Below are 22295 nucleotides of genomic sequence, written 5' to 3' on the forward strand. Positions count from 1 at the left end.
CCAAAGTTTCCCAAGCATTTTAGTTTCGCACAGACAGTTGACAAGCTCAAGAGCCTGTTTGGAGCGAAAGAGTCGGTTATCAGTCGTCGATACCGATGTCTGCAAATCGCGAAGAATCCTACTGAGGATCATGTGGCGTTCGCGTGTAGGGTAAACAAGGCTTGCGTAGAATTTGAACTGGGAAAGCTCACGGAAGAACAGTTCAAATGCTTAGTATACGTGTGTGGTCTGAAATCGGAGAATGACGTCGAGATTCGTACCCGTCTCCTTACAAAAATTGAGGACAATAACGACGTTACATTGGAGCAGCTCTCCGAGGAGTGTCAGCGTCTGTACAACCTCAAACACGACAGTGCGATGATTGAGTCTGCAGCACCATACAACCAAGTGCAAGCGATACAGAAGTTTGGTGGAAAGCGATTAGGCGAGCGTGACCGAGAGTCACCACAACTGTCTTCGAGTGCTACCGGAAGGAAGCCAAGTTATCCTTGTTGGCTTTGCGGTGCATTACATTTCGTCCGAGACTGTAGTTACGACAACCATAAGTGCTCCGATTGCGGCCAAGTCGGACATCGTGAAGGATACTGCGACAGTGCAAAGTTTCGGAAACCTGGAAGCAGACGTAAGAAGCGAGACGTCTCAGCCAAAGTGGTGGTGGTCGACGTATGCAGCGTGGAGCAGCGATGCAGATTTGTATCTGTTGGCCTATCTGGAACGGATATTCGACTGCATCTGACATCACTGTCATCAGCAGGGAGAGTTGGCAGAAACTCGGTAGCCCTGCGCTTTTGCCAGCAACAGTCAAAGCGAAGACAGCATCTGGTAACATTTTGCCACTCGATGGGGAATTCGAGTGTGACGTCACAATCGGAGAAAGTACACGACGTGATCTGATCCGTGTTACCGAGAAACAACTACATCTACTCGGTTCCGATTTAGTCGAGAGTTTCAACCTTTGGTCCGTGCCCATGGACACCTTCTGCTGTCACGTGTCAGGCTCTCCTGCGGCACCCACTGCACTGCAATCGATTTTTCCAAACGTGTTCACCGATCAGCTCGGTTTGTGCAGCAAAACTAAAGTGAAGTTGGAGCTGAAAAAAAGTGTTCGACCCGTCTTCTGCCCTAAGCGCCCGGTTGCGTACGCGATGTATGATGCCGTTGACCAGGAACTCGACCGACTGGTAAATTTGAATATCATCACCCCAGTCGAATATTCGGAGTGGGCTGCTCCGATCGTTGTCGTCCGTAAAGCCAATGGTTCCATTCGAATTTGTGGAGACTATTCCACGGGGCTTAACGCTGCGCTCCAACCAAATCAGTATCCACTTCCCCTACCGGACGATATTTTCGCCAAGCTGACTAACTGTAAGGTGTTCAGCCAGATCGATTTGTCCGACGCTTTCTTGCAGGTGGAAGTCGACGAACAGTACCGTAAGTTGCTAACCATCAATACGCATCGTGGCCTCTACTCCTACAACCGCCTCCCGCCAGGTGTGAAGATCGCACCTGGTGCCTTCCAGCAGCTCATCGATACAATGCTAGCCGGTCTGCAGTGCACGTGTGGCTACCTCGATGACGTCATCGTCGGCGGAAAAACTGAAGAAGACCACGATCGCAATTTGCGGGCTGTTCTAAAACGAATTCAGGATTTCGGGTTCACCATTCGAGTCGATAAATGCACCTTCCGCAAGCAGCAAGTGCAGTATGTGGGTCATATTGTCGACAGTCGCGGATTACGTCCAGATCCGGCCAAAATCGAAGTGATATCCAAGATGCCGCCTCCAACCGATGCATCTGGTGTGCGATCATTTTTGGGGGCTATCAACTACTACGGCAAGTTTGTTCCCAATATGCGCAAGTTACGATATCCGCTGGACAACCTTCTCAAGGACGATGCGAAGTTCCAGTGGACTGATGAGTGCCAGAGAGCGTTCGAGCACTTCAAACAAATACTCTCCTCGGATCTACTTCTCACACATTATGATCCAAAGCGGGAGATCATTGTCTCTGCCGATGCTTCTTCCGTTGGGCTCGGGGCAACGATTAGCCACAAGTTCCCCGACGGCACAATCAAAGTCGTCCAACATGCTTCCAGAGCACTCACAAAAGCTGAACAAGGCTACAGCCAACCGGATCGTGAAGGTTTAGCTATCGTCTTCGCCGTCACGAAGTTTCACAAAATGCTCTTCGGAAGGCACTTTCGTTTGAACACCGACCACCAGCCTTTGCTCCGTATATTTGGATCTAAAAAGGGAATACCGGTCTACACAGCCAACCGCCTCCAACGATTTGCGCTCAATCTACTGCTCTACGATTTTGACATCGAGTACGTGCCCACCCACAAGTTCGGCGACGCAGACTTACTCTCGAGGTTGATCAACCAGCACGTCAAACCCGATGAGGACTATATCATCGCCAGCATCAACCTGGAAGAGAACCTCAGGTCGGTAGTATCTCATACAGTTAAAGCTTTGCCTCTCAATTTCAGAGCCGTCGCACAAAGCACCCAAGCAGATCCACTGCTCCGAAAAGTCTACCATCACATTCAGCACGGTTGGCCGCAATCTGAACATTCAGAATCCGACATCCAGCGATTCCATGCCAGACAGGAATCACTCTCCGTGGTAGATGGATGCATCATGTTTGCCGAACGGCTCGTCATCCCGTCGCTCCATCGCAAGCGATGCCTCGAACAGCTCCATTGTGGCCATCCTGGTATGCAGCGTATGAAGGCCCTCGCTCGAAGCTACGTGTATTGGCCCAGTTTGGATGCTGACATCGTCAACTTCGTCAAGGCATGCCAACACTGTGCGGCCGTAGCCAGGTCACCTCCTCACTCTTCACCGGTGCCGTGGCCCAAGCAGACCGCTCCGTGGCAGCGCGTCCACGTGGATTATGCCGGTCCAATCGAAGGCGAATATTACCTGATCGCCGTCGACTCCTTCTCCAAGTGGCCAGAAATCATTCAAACGTCCCGTATAACCTCGGCAGCAACCATCAGCATTCTCGGTGGGTTGTTTGCTCGGTTGGGTATGCCTGTTACACTAGTCAGCGACAACGGAACCCAATTCACGAGCGCTGAATTCGCAGATTTCTGCGCCTCAAACGGCATCGAACACCTCACAACTGCTCCGTTTCATCCACAATCAAATGGCCAAGCTGAACGATTTGTTGACACGTTCAAAAGGGCTGTTACAAAAATTCGAGAGGGGAGAGGATCGATACAGCAAGCGTTAGACATATTCCTGTTAACGTATCGAAGTACACCCAACCGGGCACTGCCAGACCAAAAGTCGCCGTCCGAGGTCATGTTTGGTCGCAAAATACGCACCTGTCTCGAGCTGCTACGTCCCCCAACGGTACGAACTCCAGTGGCACCGTCGGACGATCACACAAAACCGAGGTTCTTCAGCCGGAACGATTCGGTTTACGCTAAGCTTTATGGCCGTAACGGTTGGAAGTGGGCTCCTGGAACAATCATCGAAAAAATAGGAGACGTTTTGTATAACGTATGGGTCGATGATCGCCGAATGCTGCGTTCCCATATCAACCAACTCCGGAGTCGCCTAGCTGTCGACTCGATACCAAAGCAACCTGCCAATCAAGCCGCCTCTCGTCAGTATTCGTTACCGCTCGACATCCTGTTGGGTGCCTGGAATCTACCAAATCAATCTTCTGGCACGCCAGCACCGTCCCTTGTTGCGAGCGGATCTGAATTATCACCTGTCTCCAGTCACGAGCATACCTTGCTAGGTTCAGTGCCGGCGCTTGCGTCGTCTACACCACAGCAGGAAGTCTCGGCTTTCCCATCAACGTCATCGACATCAACAACATCAACATCAACTGAATTCGAATCCGCCATCGAAGTCGAATCCGTGGTAAATCTACCTAGACGTTCTTCACGAACCCGAAGACCGCCGAACAGGTTTGATCCGTACCACCTTTATTAAGAGGGGAGATGTTGAGGACAACCCTATCGCGGTGTATTAATTAGTACCCCGTTCAGCGCTAGGCTCTAACTCGGCAGCATAGCTGTCAATGTGTGATGCCTGATAAGCGCATCAATGAAATGTTTTTGTGGTTGTCAGTTTCAGTTTGTTTACGTCCTGTATAAAGTTGTACCGGGCTTTTAATGTGTTCGATAAAATATAGTTTGTTTTAATTGTTATCGTTCGCGTTTTATTCCCCTGATATAGAGACGATCCGTAAGCAAGTGTCGGGGACTTACACGGTACAAAATGCACGATCTATTGGGTTACTGTTCTAGAGACCAGTAACTTTAAGATGGAATGTACAAGAAGGTGCTTCTTGTTTCAGAAACACATATAGTGGTTTTATGCAGAGTTGCACTATATCATGACTGTCATTTTTTCTTCAGATTGCACCTAAAGCTTCGGTCACAAATCAAAATGATCGTCTTTTTCAGTTGAGAGAACTTGAGCGACCGAATCTGAACGTTGTGAGTATCAGCAACAGCGACGAAAGAAAAGTGAGAAGAAAAATATTACGGCTCGCGTACAGCAGACTGTCTTACCTGCAGCGTTGCCATTATTTATTTTGGAAAATCCGCAAATTTGATATCACTGGCTGACGTAAAAATCCGCAAAAATCCGCAAGCAATAAAAGCCCAATTTTTTTCCACTATTAAGGGCTTTTTAAGCTTTTTTACAATCTATTATCGTTTTGTATGAATAACTTTTATTTTTCAATTTTCAAATGTTTGACTGAAAACTTTTTCCACACTCGCCGCTGAATGTGGGAGAAAATCCACTTTCTCAATGAACTAAAGGAGCTGCGGAAATTCGACCAGATGCATATTTAGTTCTGCGCACCAGAAATTTTCAATAAGGAACATTTAAAAAAAATCATGAATTGGAAATAAAAAATTGAAAATTAAATGATCGAAAAATCACAATTAAAACCTAATAAATTCCAAAAATAAAAAAACAATGAAGATTAAAAAATAAAATCATCGAAAAATTAAAAAAACCTGAACTGAAAAATGACCAAAAAGCACAACAATTTAAGAATGCGTCAATCAAATTCAAAGGGGCGGGCATAGCGTAGATGATAAATCGTTTGCCTCGTTCGCAGCTCACTTGGATTCAATTATCAATCTCGCACATAGAGTTAGAGAGTTTTCTAAAGAGATTTTTCTATCCTGAAAAAGGAGGCAAATGACCCTAAGGCTAAATCGTCTATAATCGAAATAAAAGTAATCTAACTCAGGAACTCACGAATTTAAAAATCAAAATGCTTCAAAATTGCAAGTTTAATGATATAAATTTTAGAAATTAAATATTTTAAAAATCTAAAAACTATGAAATTAAAAAAAAAAGTTATTTAAAACTTCAAAAAGAAAATCATTTCAAAATTCAAAAGTTATCATAAATTGAAAATTGAAAGATATAAAAATATTAAAATCTGAGGATTCAAAAATTTAAAAAGTTAAAAATTTGAAACCCACAAATTTAAAAAATTGAAGATTTAAAAATCTAATAAACAATTAAGATATTATTTTTTTTGCAGGTTCAACTGGAATAGGCCTAAACATTTAATTTGAAATTTCTGATTTTAAAAATTGAAATGCATAAAAATTTTAAAATATTATTGCAAAAAAAAATTAAATTCAAAAGTAAATATATTTAAGAATTCCAGAAGTTAAACATTTAAAAATTTATATATTTTAAAATTTGAAGATTTGTTAATTGAAAATTTTGTGATATAAAGATTATATCAAAATTTGGGAATTAAATAGTTTAAAAACATAAGGTTTAAAGGATTAAACATTAAAAACTTTAAAATTCAAAGATTTTGATGTTCCATTTCTTCTCAAAATTTAAAAATCAGAAATACAAAAATTTGAGAATCCAAGAATTTCGAAATTTAATTAATTGAAAATCAATAAGAAAAATATTCATAAATTTAAAACAAAAAATTAAATATTCATAAATTTGATTTTAAAGCATTATACTTTCAAAATTATAGACTTTTAAATCTGTAAAGTTTTAAAACATTAGCGTTTTTTAATTTTAATGCTTAACAGTTATGTGCCCAACAAAAAAACACCTTTAACAGGCCAACGTGGGTACCCAGGTACCCACAATTTGAAATGCTCATAACTATGGCTTCCTTTAACCGATTTGGACACTTTTAGATGTTTTGGATTCAGAAACTCGTCCACTTTTTGATTCTGTTGAATTGAACCGAATGAATGGATCTGGTTCTTGGTAATCCGGATTTTCCGGGGTAATGTTCCAGTACTAGGGTATGATTTGTAAATTTTAATAATGTCCTAGCAATATTAGTATCAAAACTCTTCAAATTGTCGCGGAAGTCTGTTATTTATTGTTACGGGACCCTATGGCAATTTAAAAAATGGAATTGGAATGGAATGGCCTCTCACGGCCTCACGGGAACCTGCTCCGGAATGTCCGTTCCGGGGTCAAATCACAAAATGGTTCCAAAACCACGAGATACAGCCTACTGATACAATTCCAAGAATTTTGATACCCATATTGCCAGTATTCCATTGAAGTTCACAAATAGTATCCCAGTACTGGAACCTGCTTCCGGAAATCCGGATTTCCGGAAACCGAATGAATTAACCCCATTCATTTTACCACGTCCAAAAGCGGATGAGTTCCTGAATCCAAAACACCCAAAAGCATCAAAATCGGTTGGAAATTACCTTAGTTATTGGTATTTCAGTTTTGTGGGTACCCGGGTACCCACGTCGGCCTGTTACGTAGTAAAAAAATTCAGGAGCCCCTCCTAACTCCCTCCCTTACTATATCAACAATATTATTAACCCAAAAGCTTGACTTAGTGAAGTTCTAAGATGTCGCAAAGTTTCGATTTCCAGCTATGGATAAAACATGGGAATTTTATTGATTGAAACCTAAAAAGGTACCCGGGTACCGCGTCGGATACACAACGGTTAAAAATTTAAAGTAATACTTAGCTTGAAACAACGAGAAAAGCGGAGTCGAAGAAACAATCTCAGGTTGTAGTATTTTTTTGTCGAACTTCAACACTTGTATTGTATTGTCGACGATTAAAAAAAAGTTACATCGCACACTAACTTAAACCTATTTTTAATTTGAACGAATCTTTACTAATATTAAAATCAAACAAATGATAGACACTGTTGAAGAGTTGACAGCAAACATCCATTGTACTGCGTGCAATGTGTGGAGCGTAGGAAAAAATCAATTCTTCGGAAATTCCAGGAACGTTGAGGTCAAGTTTTACTAGAAGCGCAGGAGAGTCTACGTTGTCTGTCAGAAGGTCGAAAATGAAAAGTCGTTGCAGAAAGATCCTTCTGTTTCGCAACGTAGGGAGATTGATGATGGTACAGCGATCTTCATATGGAGGAAGCTGGAAACGATTTTGCTAGAGTAACCGACGAAGTGCAAACCTGATAAAGTTCTTCTGTACCCGTTCGATACGATTAATATGTATGGTGTGATAAGGAGCCCAAACAGTAACGCCATATTCTAGAATACTGCGTACCAGCGTAATGCATAGTGTTGCGTTTGATGAGTCCAACTCTGTAAAAGTGATTGTGCTGCATTTTTGAATATTCACACTCATTCCGTTTCTGTCACTCCAGTCAATGATCCAATCGACGTCCATTTGCAATGCACAACAGTCTATCATAGTTGTTATGACACGGTAAATTTTCAGATCATCAGCATACATAACTTTAGAAGACGATAATTCACTGCAGAGGTTGTTCACAATGAGCACAAATAGAAGAGGTCCGAGATGACTCCCTTGAGGAACGCCAGATGAAATGTGGAAAGGATTCGAGAGTATAGTTCCAAGTTGCACCGAGGCGCTACGGTTCGCAAGGTACGAGAAGATCCAATTAGTCAGCCAGTCCGGCAGTCTAGTCCGCCTTAGCTTTTCCATAGCAAGCTGATGAGGAACACGGTCGAAAATAATCAACACCTAATGTATTTTTATTGAGTTCTCAATGGTTGCTGAAACTATTTCGCTGAAATTCAGCAACCAAAATTTACTTTGCCATTTCGAAATCAATTGTTTACTCGTTCCGGAAATTTCCTAGCTGAGTTACGAGAGTAGGGGAACATGGGAGACTTGACCAAGCGCAGAATTCTATTATTGGCTATGACGAATTCTATTAGGTTCCAAAATTTTTTCTATGCTTCGTAATTTTAAAAGCCATTTTTAAAAATTTGGAATAAAAAATCCTTTCCTTATAGAAAATATTCCGTAATTAATAAATTTAAGTTAAATTATGTATTTTTTTTCATATTTTGTATAGACATATCCACTCGACTAATAATTACATTCAAAGTACTTATATCACATCTTATTCCTTATAGTGAAACGATTTTAAATTAATCGGAACATTGAAATTATTATTATTAAAATTTGCACGACATCGAACGTAAGAACAAATGTTGGGGAGACTTTACCAAGTGACAATAATCTGAAGAAGGATATCAAATTTCTGATATTTACTACGCTGTGGTATCTACTGTTAATGTTAATCACGTCACACAAACATCCCACCTAAAATACCAGTCTACATATTTTAGTATTAGTAGTCAAAGTTAGCAGTAATATGGATAATTTCGTAACGTGTGAACATGCAATGTAAGCAGTACAGATAATCTTTAAAAGGAAATACATTTAAAAATCGAAATTTATGAAACGCAACCCTTTTATATTTTTACTGTTACCTGAGGATCTGGGCAATATGGAAAAAAAGGATTACAGTATGTTTTATGTCTTTATTTTTTGTCCTGGTTTTTCAATTTTTGTTTGGTCAAGTTTCCCCCCCTTGGTTAAGTCTCCCTGCAGTTGACCAGAGAAAACGTTCACAGAAAAACTTTTATATCTTTTGCAAAAATAATTTAAAAATTCTGCAAAAAAATCATGAGCACGCACATTACCTTTCTACATCATATCTCAACGAGTTTTGATGGATTGAAAACTTTTTAGAGAGTTATGCAAGTTTAGCTGAAAACCTGGTCAAGTCTCCCCATGTTCCCCTATATGTCAAAGTCGGTTACATTCCTGTACGCCAATGATTGCATAATTTAATCTATTAAAATAATATAATGTACGTATTGTGATTAAACATACAATTTAAAATTGAAAAATTAAGGCCAATCATTTGATTCATTCATGAAAAATCCGCAAAAAATCCGCAAATGCAGAAAATCCGCAGAAAAATCCGCCACTCTATTTCAAATTGCGGAAAATCCGCAAGATTGCGGAAAAATCCGCAACTATGGCAACGCTGCTTACCTGTTCGAGTGCAATGTGTTATAAATTGGTGTGTAAGATCACACTGTTTGCTAACGATAGAAAGCAAAAATATGTAAACAATCCAGAAGGACAACGGGACTAGCGCCGCGATGACACAAAAGATCATTAGTACACTACAGTATCATTATTTTTGTATATTTTGCATCCCTAAGATAAGAAAGATATGCTAAAGAAAGAATTTACTCGAATTTGACTTGAACGTAGGCTAGAGCACACCAAACGATTTTTATAGTGTTTGTTTTACAGATTCGTATTGGTATTCGTCAGCAGAAATTTGCGGCTTCCATGCCAAAATATTGCTTTTTGGGCACAAAAACATTCGATAACTTCTAAGTTGTAAGAGATACAAATAAACTTACATTACGAAAATTCTGTATTTTCTAGTGCTGAACAAAATCTTGGAACATTTTGAAATTCTACAAAATTACCAGGAAAAGTATTTTGAAAAAAGCAATTTTCAGGGGTATATCAAAGAAATCTCCACAAATGTAAATTAGAATCGCCAGATAGACACATAGACTCTTCAGCGAAGTTAATACTTAAGATATTCTCAACAACTTTACCAAAGAAAGTTTTTTTTTTATTTTCATAAATGACCAAACAAAAACTTGCTTCTCAGCTTTAGAGGGATTAATCACCCAACTAATACTTTTTAAATGCAAAAAATATAAGTAAACTTTGCTGAAGACACTAAGCTAAAAAATGTTTTTCGTGGTTCAAAGAATTTCTTTCACCTTTTCGTCACTTTGGAAACATTCTGCACTGGTGGATCCTCCTGTGAGTTGAAAATGTCCAAAACTATCGATTTTCAACTCCCAACAACCTGCCCTTCAATATAAAAAGTTCGCGATAAGTTGAAAAAATGTCTATTTTGACGCACCGACGGTACATTTAAAATGCCCAAAACTATTGATTTTCACTTACCAATAACTTCTTCAATATAATAAACTTTCCCCAAAAGTTTAAAAAATCCATTTTGACACATCGTCGAACCCCCTGTGTATTGAAAATGTCCAAAACTATTGACTGTCAACTGCCAACAACTTTCCCTTCAATATAATACTCTCCCGAAAAGTTGACAAAAAATTCCATTTTGACACATCGTCGGACCCCCCTCTCCCCTGTGCATAGAAAATGTTCAAAACTATTGGTTTTCAACTGTCCTTCAAAAGTTATTTATTTCTAAACAATTGAAAGTTAACCGCATCAACTTCAGCTCCAATAAACGGGAAAGTAACGCAACATGTACGCGATAACCACCGATGAATTATCGACGATGGCGGTGAATCCGACGATACATTATCGTTAACGGAGTTTCCGATGACGTTGACGGGTGGTTAACGTTATCGACGAAGACGATTAATTATCGATTAACAACCCTGTTGTGGAGTATATGGAAAAGATGCCATTTCTATTAAAACAGTTGAGTATTGGTTTCGTCGTTTAAGATTTGGGGAATTTCCACGTCAAGGATGCACCACTTACTCGTCGTCCTATCACGGAAAAAGTGGACGTCAATGTTCAAATTGTAGAGAATAATCGACACGCAAGCTGTTGTTACATTACATGTGAACTAAAAATTACTTTCATAGACATACAATATTGAATCACTGAAGAAAAAACTTGAGGTGTGGGCGCCTCATCTCCAAAGAATTTGAACGGGAAAGTCCTGATTTGATCAACAGTGTAGTGTTCCATCACGACAACGCTCGTCCGAATACGTCAATAAAAATGTTGGTTAGAAATTACTGATGCATCTTCCTTATTGCCCGGATCTAGCACCATCAGATAATCATTTTGAACACCGGTTGAGTGGCATGGATCCATGCTCGACATCACTGCGGTTAGATTGCACGTGGAAGGTAATCCTTGATCCCCGTTGCAGCGACCATCTGCCAATCGTAATGACGGATTACCCGATAGCTATCGACAGTACGCGACGTTAGAAACTCGAATGAACAGTTTGATGAAAGTTAAGAAACGGAATTAATGGTTCGTCGACGAACTAACGCGAGGAACATCGGTGAGCACACTTTAAGGCACGTCTCGGCGTATGGTAACCAGGGTTACCATATTCACAGATTTTTCCATAATGTCACAGATTTTTTCACAATTTTTGATCACAGATTCTTTTTCACAGATGGCAGATTTTTGTCATTTTGATGAAAATTTCACAAATTTTCACAAATTTTTGGAAATATTGTGATTTTTACAGATTTTTCGGAAATATATCACAAATTTTCACAGATTTTTTCCTGTTTTAGTTGTCACAGATGGTAAAAAGATATTTTTGACCAAAACACAGATTTCAATGTGGCATCCCTGATGGAAACCCGAATCAGTACTAACAAGAGCGTGGAATATTCAAACCGTTGAATATTCGATTTCACCAAGAAAGTTTGTCCGGATTCCGCATCGGCACAGAAGATCTACCGCGCCGTGTACTCTCACGAGACAGCTTTTTTAATGGTAAAATTCTCACTTGCTCTCTTATCATGTGACAATAAAATTCCAGAGTAAGACAAGATCAAATTCAACTTGTTGAAGAATCCGCCAGACTGTGCCAAAAGATGCTTGTTGAATTTATTTAATATGTTTCTTGAGAGTAACATTGCCCAACAGAATTGGCGACAAATGAATGTCATCGCCATTCAAAAACCAAGAAATCCCGGCTCCTACCACAACTCGTATTGACCGATTGCAATACTGTCCTGTATCTGAAAGTTGTTCGAGAAAATGATCCCGTTTCTCCTCGGCAATTGTGTCGAAGCAAACAGCTTATTGCCCGGTACACAATTTGGCTACCGCAAAGGGACGAACGATTGCCTTGTGCTGCTCTCAACACAAATTCAAATAAAAATTAAATGACCAACTAAAACTCACTCAATGGCGATCCGTCAGTGCTAAGGAATCTATCTTTCTATTGGTATGCTTACGTCCACATTTAAATTAAATTTTTTGGCCAGACCAATAACTGCAAACCAGCGTTAACATAATTTGTAAAAGTTATCAAATTTGTTAGTCATCGTTCGATTCAATGGTGCAGTACGAGCGAATATCGATTTCGGCCCACTTTTCTTCCTTTCACCAAGAGGAGATTGTCGAAGAACGCTTCCGTTTGCTGACAAGCCCGATATCAGTTGGCCCGTTACTGTTTTGCCTTTCTCATATACATAGAAAGGTTTGTATACATTTATTTTTAATTCTGAAACTTTCCAGAGCATGCCAAAAGAAAAGCGCTTGTTGCCCAAGTAAAGATTCTGTTGAGCTACGGTGACGGCAAGGGTCCTTATTTTCCTCGTGAAAAAACTGATTTTACGATGATTAAATTATCATATAGATGAGCGGTCCGTATCGCTTGAAATCATCAGAAGAAGGATAAAAGTGTGAAGGAACACTCGAAGCAAATGAAGCAAGTGAAAAGATCTAGCGAAAATAACACAATCACCAGAACGGCACGGTTCGAGCATAAAACTGATGCGGCTTGATGACCAAATCCTCGTGAAGGAAGACGCTGATGAAGAATGCTAGCAGATATGTTATGAGATTTAACTGGTTCCATGCTGGAAGTGATTGTTTTGCGGCAATCTGGCAGATTTAGAATTTTGACCAAAAACGGATAAATTCAGATGGTGTATAGACATTAAAAGGCTTCTGGCTGTAATCTTTCGAGGTGTAAAGTCGTTCATTTCTCCCACGTGACTGCTATCCGCTCCGAAAGAGCCTTTTCTTCATTTAACGTATAATCGTCAATGAAGCACACAAGCACACCTTCAGCTTCGCTACTCATGCGGAAAAGTGCCTAGGGTAAATGACTCCAGCATATGTGCCCATCCTTGGTAAGCACGTGATTTTTGCCATATGCTTCCATGCTTTCGCTCACTTAACCATTGCCAGGTTGTTTAATAAAGGAGGAAAGTTTTTCTTACCTCGCACCATCATCAACGGTGAACGGTCGATATCACGAGGTGGCATAGGCAAAAAGATAAGGTACCGAACTGATGGAGCCGATTTTTCTCTTTAGCTCATTACTGGCTTAAGTGTATTTGCTAATGTAAATAGTTAATAGACCTTTTACGTCATCCGGTTTGGTGTTGTACCGAGGTATGGCGCTGGTCTCACTAGTAAGCTATCATAGTTTAGACACTCATTTGAGAAGGGTTCTTCTCATTGTTCTTTATGTTTAGAACTGGATTACAAAGTCTGTTGAAATAGAAGCGCATGTGCCAGGACTGGATGTAATACCAAGATTTTGATTTTATGGAATTTAAGAATGCAAGAATCAAATGATATAACTCGTTTGATTCTTGCATTCTTAAATTCGGTTCATAAGGAACATACATCGGACATGTCAGTTGATCATACCATCAGATATTTAGACAAGCAACCTTTCGGTTGTATCGAAAATGTGCATATCTCTCGAACCACCAAATAGCTCATTTCCAATGGTATCTAAAAATACGCTGAATCTTTTTGAACTCTAGCAAAAGAGTTTAAAAGCATTCTTCTCCAATTTATTGCCAAAACAATAACACACAGATGTTCATCGGATTGAGAACCTCTTCCAATCTTCGCTGCAGTCAAAATAATGGGGTCAACCGTAGAACATAAACAAGACGGCGGCATCGCCCAAATTAACACCTCTTCGAAATTCGACCTGGCACCCACTGAAACTATGTTTACATATAGCAAACACGTCGCGCATTAGCTGTCGTAAATCAACTGGACAGGTTCGGTAGGCCAAACCGTTGCTGCTTCTTGAATCGTTACACACTTTTCTGCTTGTTTCAATTCTATGTTTAGACAGCATGTAGTTGTAATAAATATAAAGCGACTTGACGAGTTAGTCTAATGAATAATCGAATGAGTTGCACTCGTACCGTGATTGTTCCTACTACGATTCAAAATAAAAGAAGTAAAATAGATATTCCAATTCGGATTCGGTTGAGAATATTGATACCTAGACAATTTGGGCGCTCTTTATGATATTTGAAGTTGAATTGTAATTCTATCAAGTTAATTTGGATAAGACCAAAGTTTTTATGCATAAGGACACAAGACCTGAAATAAACACTAAAAAACCATACAGAATCAGGATTAATTTGGCTCGGATGACGCATTTTCTATGTTATTCGGATATTTGCCTAAAAATTTCAGGTACGCATCTAGTTCCGTAATCGGATTCACAAAGATCAGGTAAATAATACTCAACACATTACAGGCTCATTAAGGTGACAAAAACATTGCAGGCATTGCATTAGGGTTACATACTTTTGATTGCCAACTCCTAGGATAGGATCCGCCAGCTGGCTTCTTTTTATATTTTGCTGATCCCTGTTGAAAACGACACACCCCTCCCGACCAATGTCTCCAAAATATTTGTTTTGTTTCGGTCGTGTCCAAAACTTAATTTGTTCTGATTTAAATAATCTATACACCCAAAACTCGGCCGTAATACCTTTACGGTAATAAGAAAAAAATTGTTCTAATAGCAAGACGTTTCGTGCTAAAACGGTCCTAACAAAAAATTCTCCAAACGGCATTACCAACACATTCAAATCTTCTCTGCGTCGCACTCATGTTTCATCAATTCTTATTCAATAAATATTAACGCGTCGGATTGTCTGGAAGTGTGTAGCACCTCGCTTGTCATTGTATTGCGCTTCAAGCGGAGTAAACAGTAAAGACGACGTTCGATTTTTCTACACGACACATTCCGTATTTGAAGATCGGCTTACACTCGGCTACCCAGTCAAAAAGGACAAGTTGCTGGCTAACGGGGGCCTATTTGCCAGCTCGGATGCGCTAATTGCCCTTCAATTTACCAGCAAATTGCTGGCAATTAGGGGGCTATTTTAAATGCAACATTTGGGCGATTTTCGCCGTCATTTTTTAGCCGCTCTACCCGCCGTTAAGTCGCCCCCTAAATCGTCCAGGGAACGCGCGATTAAATCGCCCTCAATTGCCTAATATGAAAATTACAAATAATACTTATTTTCGGGTTCATTATCTACTCACATAAAGTTATCACTACACTAGATAATCAGCATCATACTATAGGAAGAATCAATGGTGAAATTTGCATTGCACACCAAAACTTACCACAATTTGACTTTTATTAAGAGATTAGGTCAGAGACCTTGTTCCACTATATTTACACACGATTCCACAATTTCCCACATTCGTTGGCTAAATGAAGTGCACTAGTCAAACAAAAAAGCGAGAACACGCCAATTGTTCGAAAAAACAATTTTAAGCTTAAGCCAAATATGAACCGCCATGTTTGAAAAACGCAAAATCAACCAAGTCCTTTTCAGCCGCCAGAAAATTTGTCTAAGTGTTGAAATTGCCTTTAAATCGCATTCGCAAATTGTATTTGTTCCTAGGAGCAATTAGCACAGGCGAGTTGAGTTAAACGTCAAACTGTTTAAATCGCCTGACCATGTTCGTCCGCATTTTTTTACCGAGTAGCTTCAAAGCACAGTCAGAAAAAAACGACTCGGAATAGTGGTGGGGTACTTCGACCGGTGTTAAATTGAAATTTCTTTTCTATCACGGAAGTTAACAGCAAGATAGCGACTGCACAAAACTAAAGAGACTAGAATAACAGAGAGACGCCATCTTAATTCAGTGAAAACAACTAGCAACCAGGCTACAGATCACAATCAACAATGCAAATGTGCAAGCCTCACAAAACTTTGTTGTTATTCTGTTTGTTTCTTCTGGCCAATAAAAAAATCTAATGCGTCTTCTGGTCTGTTTCTCGACCAGCTAAAACATAGTTATATCTGCAGGAATGGTATTTTGCAGCAGCAAAACCATTTTAGGCCAAAATTAATTGTTTGCATCATTTGGTATTCGTTACCCTCATGCTGAATTTCGTCCTCCCATCAAACCAAGCCATTTTCTCTTTGGCGTTTCTAAACACGATGGTATTGTAACAAACTTGGTTTGAGGATATAATTTTTATCTTTAAAATATTTAGTAATTTTGATGAATTTCATAACAATACTTCCTTAAAAACAATGCCACATAATGCTAAAAATTTACGTTTGGAATGACATTGACAGTTAAATTGGAATTCCAAACGGAACATGGCGTCTCTTTGTTATTCTAGTCTCTACACAAAATATGAACAGTCCTTCCCGTCGTTTACGAGAAGCAAGACCTATGGTTTGGATCCACGTGTCCGAATCGAGGGTTCGGATCTGGACACTTGTCTGGATCTAAGCACCAAGTCTGGGCCTGGTTCAGGTCCGGACTTGGAAAGGGGAAAAGGGGATGGGCTAGATCCAGGTACTGGTCTGGATCCGGTTACTGGTCCAGATCCGGGAACTTGTCCGGATCTAGGTACTGGTCCGGATCCGGGAGGTCCGGATTTGGGAACTGGTCTGGATCAGAGAACTGGTCCGGATCGGGAACTGTGTCGGATCTGGCAACTAGGCCGGATCCGGAAACTGCCTAAAAAATTTTTTTCGCTATCCAACCTACCCAGTAAAAAATCCGTAATTCGGGCTGGTTTCTGCCAATATTAGGGTAGATTCCAGCCATTCCAGAATTTTGTTGGATATCCGCCAGGATTCCGGTTGGGTTGACTCGGTACTAATACAATAATAGAAATCGACCGAATTATTCTACACGCGAACAGATCCGAGGTTGACACACACTGAAAAAATGTTTGATTGTGTGATGCACATACATGAACAGCAACCGAAATTCATCATTCCATCGTTTACTACCTTTACGGGAATATGAGTTTAAAACCGCAATGCGCAATTGCGTGGTCTGTTACCGAAAAGACAATAGAATCTTACCCAAAAGTAATAGAAACATACTCGTCGGATTTTGGGTGATGTACCAATTTCACGTGTCTGGCAAAATCAGAGATTTAGTCTTTATTTCCGCATTTAAACGATCATAACGTTTTCTTCCATCGACATACAGCCCTACAGCAAAACAAAATAATATATATTTGTTGGACATTACGAAAACTATTTCCAAGACTCTTCATTTTTGTAAGTTGCTTTCTGAGTCCAGCAATCTCTGTCACAAGATCCATCTTCTCTGTTCGGATTTATTTTAAATATTCTACTACTTTTTTAATTTTTGCTTGCGAACAATGTATAGGCTTGTTCCAGCACTTCATGTGATCTTTTTGGAGAAAACAGTAGTAGAAAATACATGCTCCTATTTACACCGATGATCGATGCAGTTGAAAATTGTAAAATTCAACTGTATCAATAATACCAAAGGAAGACCAAGAAGCGTTTTCCGGGATAACTTTCTCCCGGTTTGTTCTAAAGTACTCCCAATTTACTCGGTACTGGAACAAAGATAATTTTTACATGAAGTTCAAAATATATTCATACTTACACTACACAACCTGTTACTCGGTATCATTTCGAAAAGAGGCATTTTCGCATTATTCCGCACACAGAACAGAATCCACGATAACCGCGCTACCGGATCGCTCGAGAACCTGTAGAACTTCAGTTCTGGATAATATGTTTCATTTCGTCTGCAAAATAATGCCTTGCACTTCATAGTTACAGACGGACGTCATCGAATGAAAGCGGTATCTCGAGACAACAACAAAAAACAACACAGTAAACAATCGTCATTTTATGTTTTATATCACAATATGACAACACTTCCAAGCAGCTCTTTAGTACTTTTAGTTTCCAAGCCCAACGCTTGCTGATGTCACTTTCGTCCAATTACGAGCTGGTTCAGGTTCAAAAACAGGGGGCAGGGCAGGCGGATCCTATCCTAGGCCAACACTAGCAAACCGTGTGTTCTGCCACGCCTATATATACCACATTGGTTAAACCTAACCCCTCCCCAAAGAGCTTAAAGCTTGCATAACATTTTAGGCCAAAATATTTGGGAAAACACTCTCAGTCCACAAAATCGCCGCTCGAGGTCGCTCATTATAACCTACATGTTATACCTTGCGTAACTCATATCAATGTTTTGTGTATTTCAACAGAAGCGTACACACGAGGTGGGATTTGACAGTTGATACGGGAGCTTAGCAAGGAAAGCGGTGCAGACAAATATTAATTAATTGGATTGCTGAAAATATAGCAAATAATCAGGAAACAATACTGCGTTAATTACTACAATTGGCGACGAGGAGAAAAGTGGAATTATTGGAGGTAAATGGGATACTGATTACATTTTGTGTTTTATTTTAACAGCTGACCGCTCCGGTTAGCGAGCCTCGTAACAAGAAAAAAATGAGGTTCTGCTTTACGGTGGAAGTCGAGCATTCACACAAACACAAAAAAGTCTTGTGTTAGAGTGCTTAGAAGCAGACTTTCCATGAACATCGACAAGTTTGTACCTGTGTTCAAAATTTCGTGCACGCATTCAATCTCAAACATGCTTCGTCTGGATGTACAGGCTCGCCTCGAATATCGAACCCAAGCGAACGATGTCCAAACTCTACTTCAAACCTCCTTGTACGTATGCCGGGTGTGCACATTAGAACGATTGCAAGACAAAAAGAGTCAACGCTAGTGGTGATGAGAGTGAGTAAGAGAAAACTGGTGCCACGAACCTTGTTCATTTGGGAAGACTGCCTAGAAGTTTGAATCAACTAGGGCTAGAGTGGCTAGAGTTCAATTTTGCATTGCCTAGTGTCTAAAACAGTGCCTAGCAACAGGTTTAATATCATAGAGTTGAAGAACTTGTGTAGTGAAAAAACATTTCATAATATTTGCTGCTAGAGTGCCCAAATATTATTATTATTTGCTAGAAAAGTGAAGAGCAAATAATTTTTCTATTACGACTTTGTTATTCAGATAACAGATAGTCGTCCTATACCGATGTTCAGATGCGAATAAATCGAGAGTGCGACGTTGGCCAACGAGTGGCCGGACTGGAAATAGTCTCTCCAGTGTTAGGTGGATCACAACTGCAGAAGGTTTTTAGAAACCTAGAAGGCACTGATGAGTTTCCGTTGATTCTACTGGCAAAAACCGACTTAATCCACTTAGCAGTGAGATGAGGCAGATATGAATTGCTCAACATTTTTACTAAGAAGCTTCATATGGGATTGTCCCCTTAAAAATTCAGGCGAGCAAGTTTCTAATTTGGAAAAAAAATCATAACTTTGCCATTTCGCAACCGATTTTGAGGTAAATAGGCCGTTGTTTTCATATTGTTGTCCCAAAAGCGCATAGCATTTTTAACAAACGAAAATGACATAGCATACCGTTGGAAAGGTCATTTCCTGTCCTTTCCAAAACACTCAAACTTAAAATCGGCTTAACAATGAGAGCGCAGAAATTAGTGCCGAAAGTCCCGAAAAATAGTTTTTTTTTTGCTAAAAATCTAGATATTGAGGGTATACAATATTTTCCATACATTATTTTGTGTTCGATTTGATGAGATCTACAACCTATACTAGATCATTTGAAACGTACACAATCACTGTACTGCCGTTATAAGCTTAATTGTCCCATGTTCTATGAGATTCCCTATATACATGGGACAATTATGCGTAGAACGGCAGTGTAGCACCGTGTAATTATTTTTTAAGATTGCATTTCAATGAATAGCTCTCAGAAGATATCTCACTTTTAGGGGAATAAATCATTAGACTTTAGAATCTTTAGAATTTCATGTTAATTCAAATTTGAAAAATATTTTTTACCTTGAATATATTACTATACACTCAGGTTTTTTTATGCGGGGATACGTACCGCGTAAAAAAACCGCGTTAATTGTAAGATCCGCGTACAAATAACCGCGTTAATTGGAAAATCCTCGTAAAAAACCGCTTTGATTCGAAAATCCGCGTAAAAAACTCTCAGCAAAAGACTTTTGAAATTTTGAACTAACACGATTTTTGCAAAAATATTGTAAGCCCTTTTGAACTTTTTCCTGAAAAAAATTCTAAGTCCTTTCAAATTCAACGAACTTTGGCTGTTTTTTGCGCGGATTTTGCAATTAACACGGTTTTTGCAAAAAATATTTTAAGTCCTTCTGAATGCAAAAGACCTCGTAGATTTTCGGAAAGATGGAAGAGACGGATCTGGACTCCTTATGGTCCGCACCTGAACAATATGGGTATTTTTGGAATGGTCTTGACGAGTAGGTGCCAGAAATTGATTTTTGACGCCATTTTGAAATCCAAGATGGCGACTTCCGGGGGGGGGGGGGGGTATTTTCGGAATGGTCTTGACGTATAGGTGCCAGAAATAAATAAATAAATCTGCACCTTCCTTGCAACGTTGTCCATGGAAAAATGATTTTTGGCGCGATTTTCAAATACAAGATGACTTCCGGTTTAGCAAGATTCTCTACAACTCAATCAATATGAGTATTTTCGGAATGGTTTTGGCAAGTAGGAGACAAATGTCCTAGATGGCGACTTCCGGTTCACTGAAATTCCTGCATGAAAAATCTGGGCAATCATCCAAAACATCCTCAAATATAAGATCTAATCATATGGGGGTGGGCGTAGCGTAGTTGGTAAATCGATTGCCTTGTACGCAGCGCACCTGGATTCGAGTTCCGACCCCGCACATAGGGTTAGAAATTTTCCATAAGAGATTTTCCTAACCCGAAGAGGCGAATGACCTTAAAGGTTAAAACCTCTATAAACGAAATAAAAAAAATCTAATCATAACCCAGCAAAATGCAAAATATTTTTATCTGTTCATCCAGAAGAGTGCGGTGAGAATGGAAGAGAGAGAAGAAAGAGACGTGAGTGTGGTGTGAGCTGGTGGTTTGAATTGATTCAAATTAAACACATTGCTTAAATTCAAGTAAATTCAACTGTTTAATTAAATCTATTTGTACTACAACTTCAACTTCCAAAAGTACCCATATTGATTACGTTATAGCGAATTTCGCTAAACCTGAAGTCGTCATTTTGGATTTCAAAATGACGTCAAAAATCAATTTTTGGAACCTACTCGTTCAGATCATTCCGAAAACACTCATATTGACTGGGTTAGAGTGAATGTGGCTAACTCGGAAGTCGCCATCTTGGATTTCAAAATGGCGCCAAGCATAAAAATCTGGCATCTACTCTTCAAGACCAGTGCTGGGAAAATCACCGAAAATCAAAAATCATCAGTGATATCACTGCTGATCATGCAGTGCTATCACAACCATAAAAAAATCGCTAGTGATTTTCTCTGAAGCGATAATGTGCTAGCAAAAAATCATTGCAACAAAATCACCGCCTGTGATCACGGCCTGAATATGATTTTTTTTGAGCAGGATTATGAAGTTGAGAAAATCAGGTACGATAGAAAAGATGCAAAATCGGGGTTGATGGTATTGTATATGATTATTGTAAGAAACTCCTTATGATGATGATTTGGCCAAATGATTTTGGGAGTGAGAGCGATCCAGCACACATGTAGGGATGCAAAATAATCCAAATGCTAACGATTTCAGCTTTTCGGGAATGTGTTTTATATTGAAGGACAAGTTGTTGGTAGTTGAACATCAATAGTTTTGAACATTTTCAATGCACAGGGGGGTCCGCCGATGTGCCAAAATGGAATTTTTTTCAACTTTTCGGGAAAGTGTTGAAATAGAATTTTTTCAATTTTTCGGGAAAGTGTTTTATATTGAAAGGCAAGTTGAGGGCTTTTGAAAATCAATAGTTTTGAACATTTTCAATGCACAAGGGGATCCGCCGATGCGTTAAAATCGATTTTTTTAACTTTTCGGGAAAGTGTTTTATATTGAAGGACAAGTTGTTGGTAATTCAAAATCAATAGTTTTGGACATTTTCGATGCACAGGGGGGTCCGCCGATGTGTTCAAATTGAATTTTTTCAAATTTTCGGGAAAGTGTTTTATATTGATGGACAAGTTGTTGGTAGTTGAAAATCAATACTTTTGGACAGTTTCAATACACAGGGAATTCGCCGATGTGTCAATATTGATTTTTTTTGGAAAATTGTTTTGTTTATTTATTTGTCAAAAGCTGACAAAATTGGGGATAAACAAAATCGGGGGCTG

General features: G+C 39.5%; 1 protein-coding gene across 1 annotated transcript; it reads left to right on the top strand.

The window, feature by feature from the left end:
* The first annotated feature begins 732 nt into the window (after positions 1-732).
* On the top strand, positions 733-3950 carry LOC131688041 (uncharacterized protein K02A2.6-like). The gene has a single exon (XM_058972167.1). The coding sequence runs from the start codon at positions 969-971 to the stop codon at positions 3948-3950; it is 2982 nt and encodes a 993-aa protein (XP_058828150.1). The 5' UTR covers positions 733-968.
* The last annotated feature ends 18345 nt before the right edge of the window (positions 3951-22295 follow it).

This window comes from Topomyia yanbarensis, chromosome 3, assembly GCF_030247195.1.
Source record: "Topomyia yanbarensis strain Yona2022 chromosome 3, ASM3024719v1, whole genome shotgun sequence".
NCBI classification, from domain to species: Eukaryota; Metazoa; Arthropoda; class Insecta; order Diptera; family Culicidae; genus Topomyia; species Topomyia yanbarensis.

What these genes read in the sequence shown, in the direction of transcription:
- LOC131688041 (XM_058972167.1), top strand. Translation starts at nt 969, where the DNA reads ATGGACACCTTCTGCTGTCACGTGTCAGGCTCTCCTGCGGCACCCACT.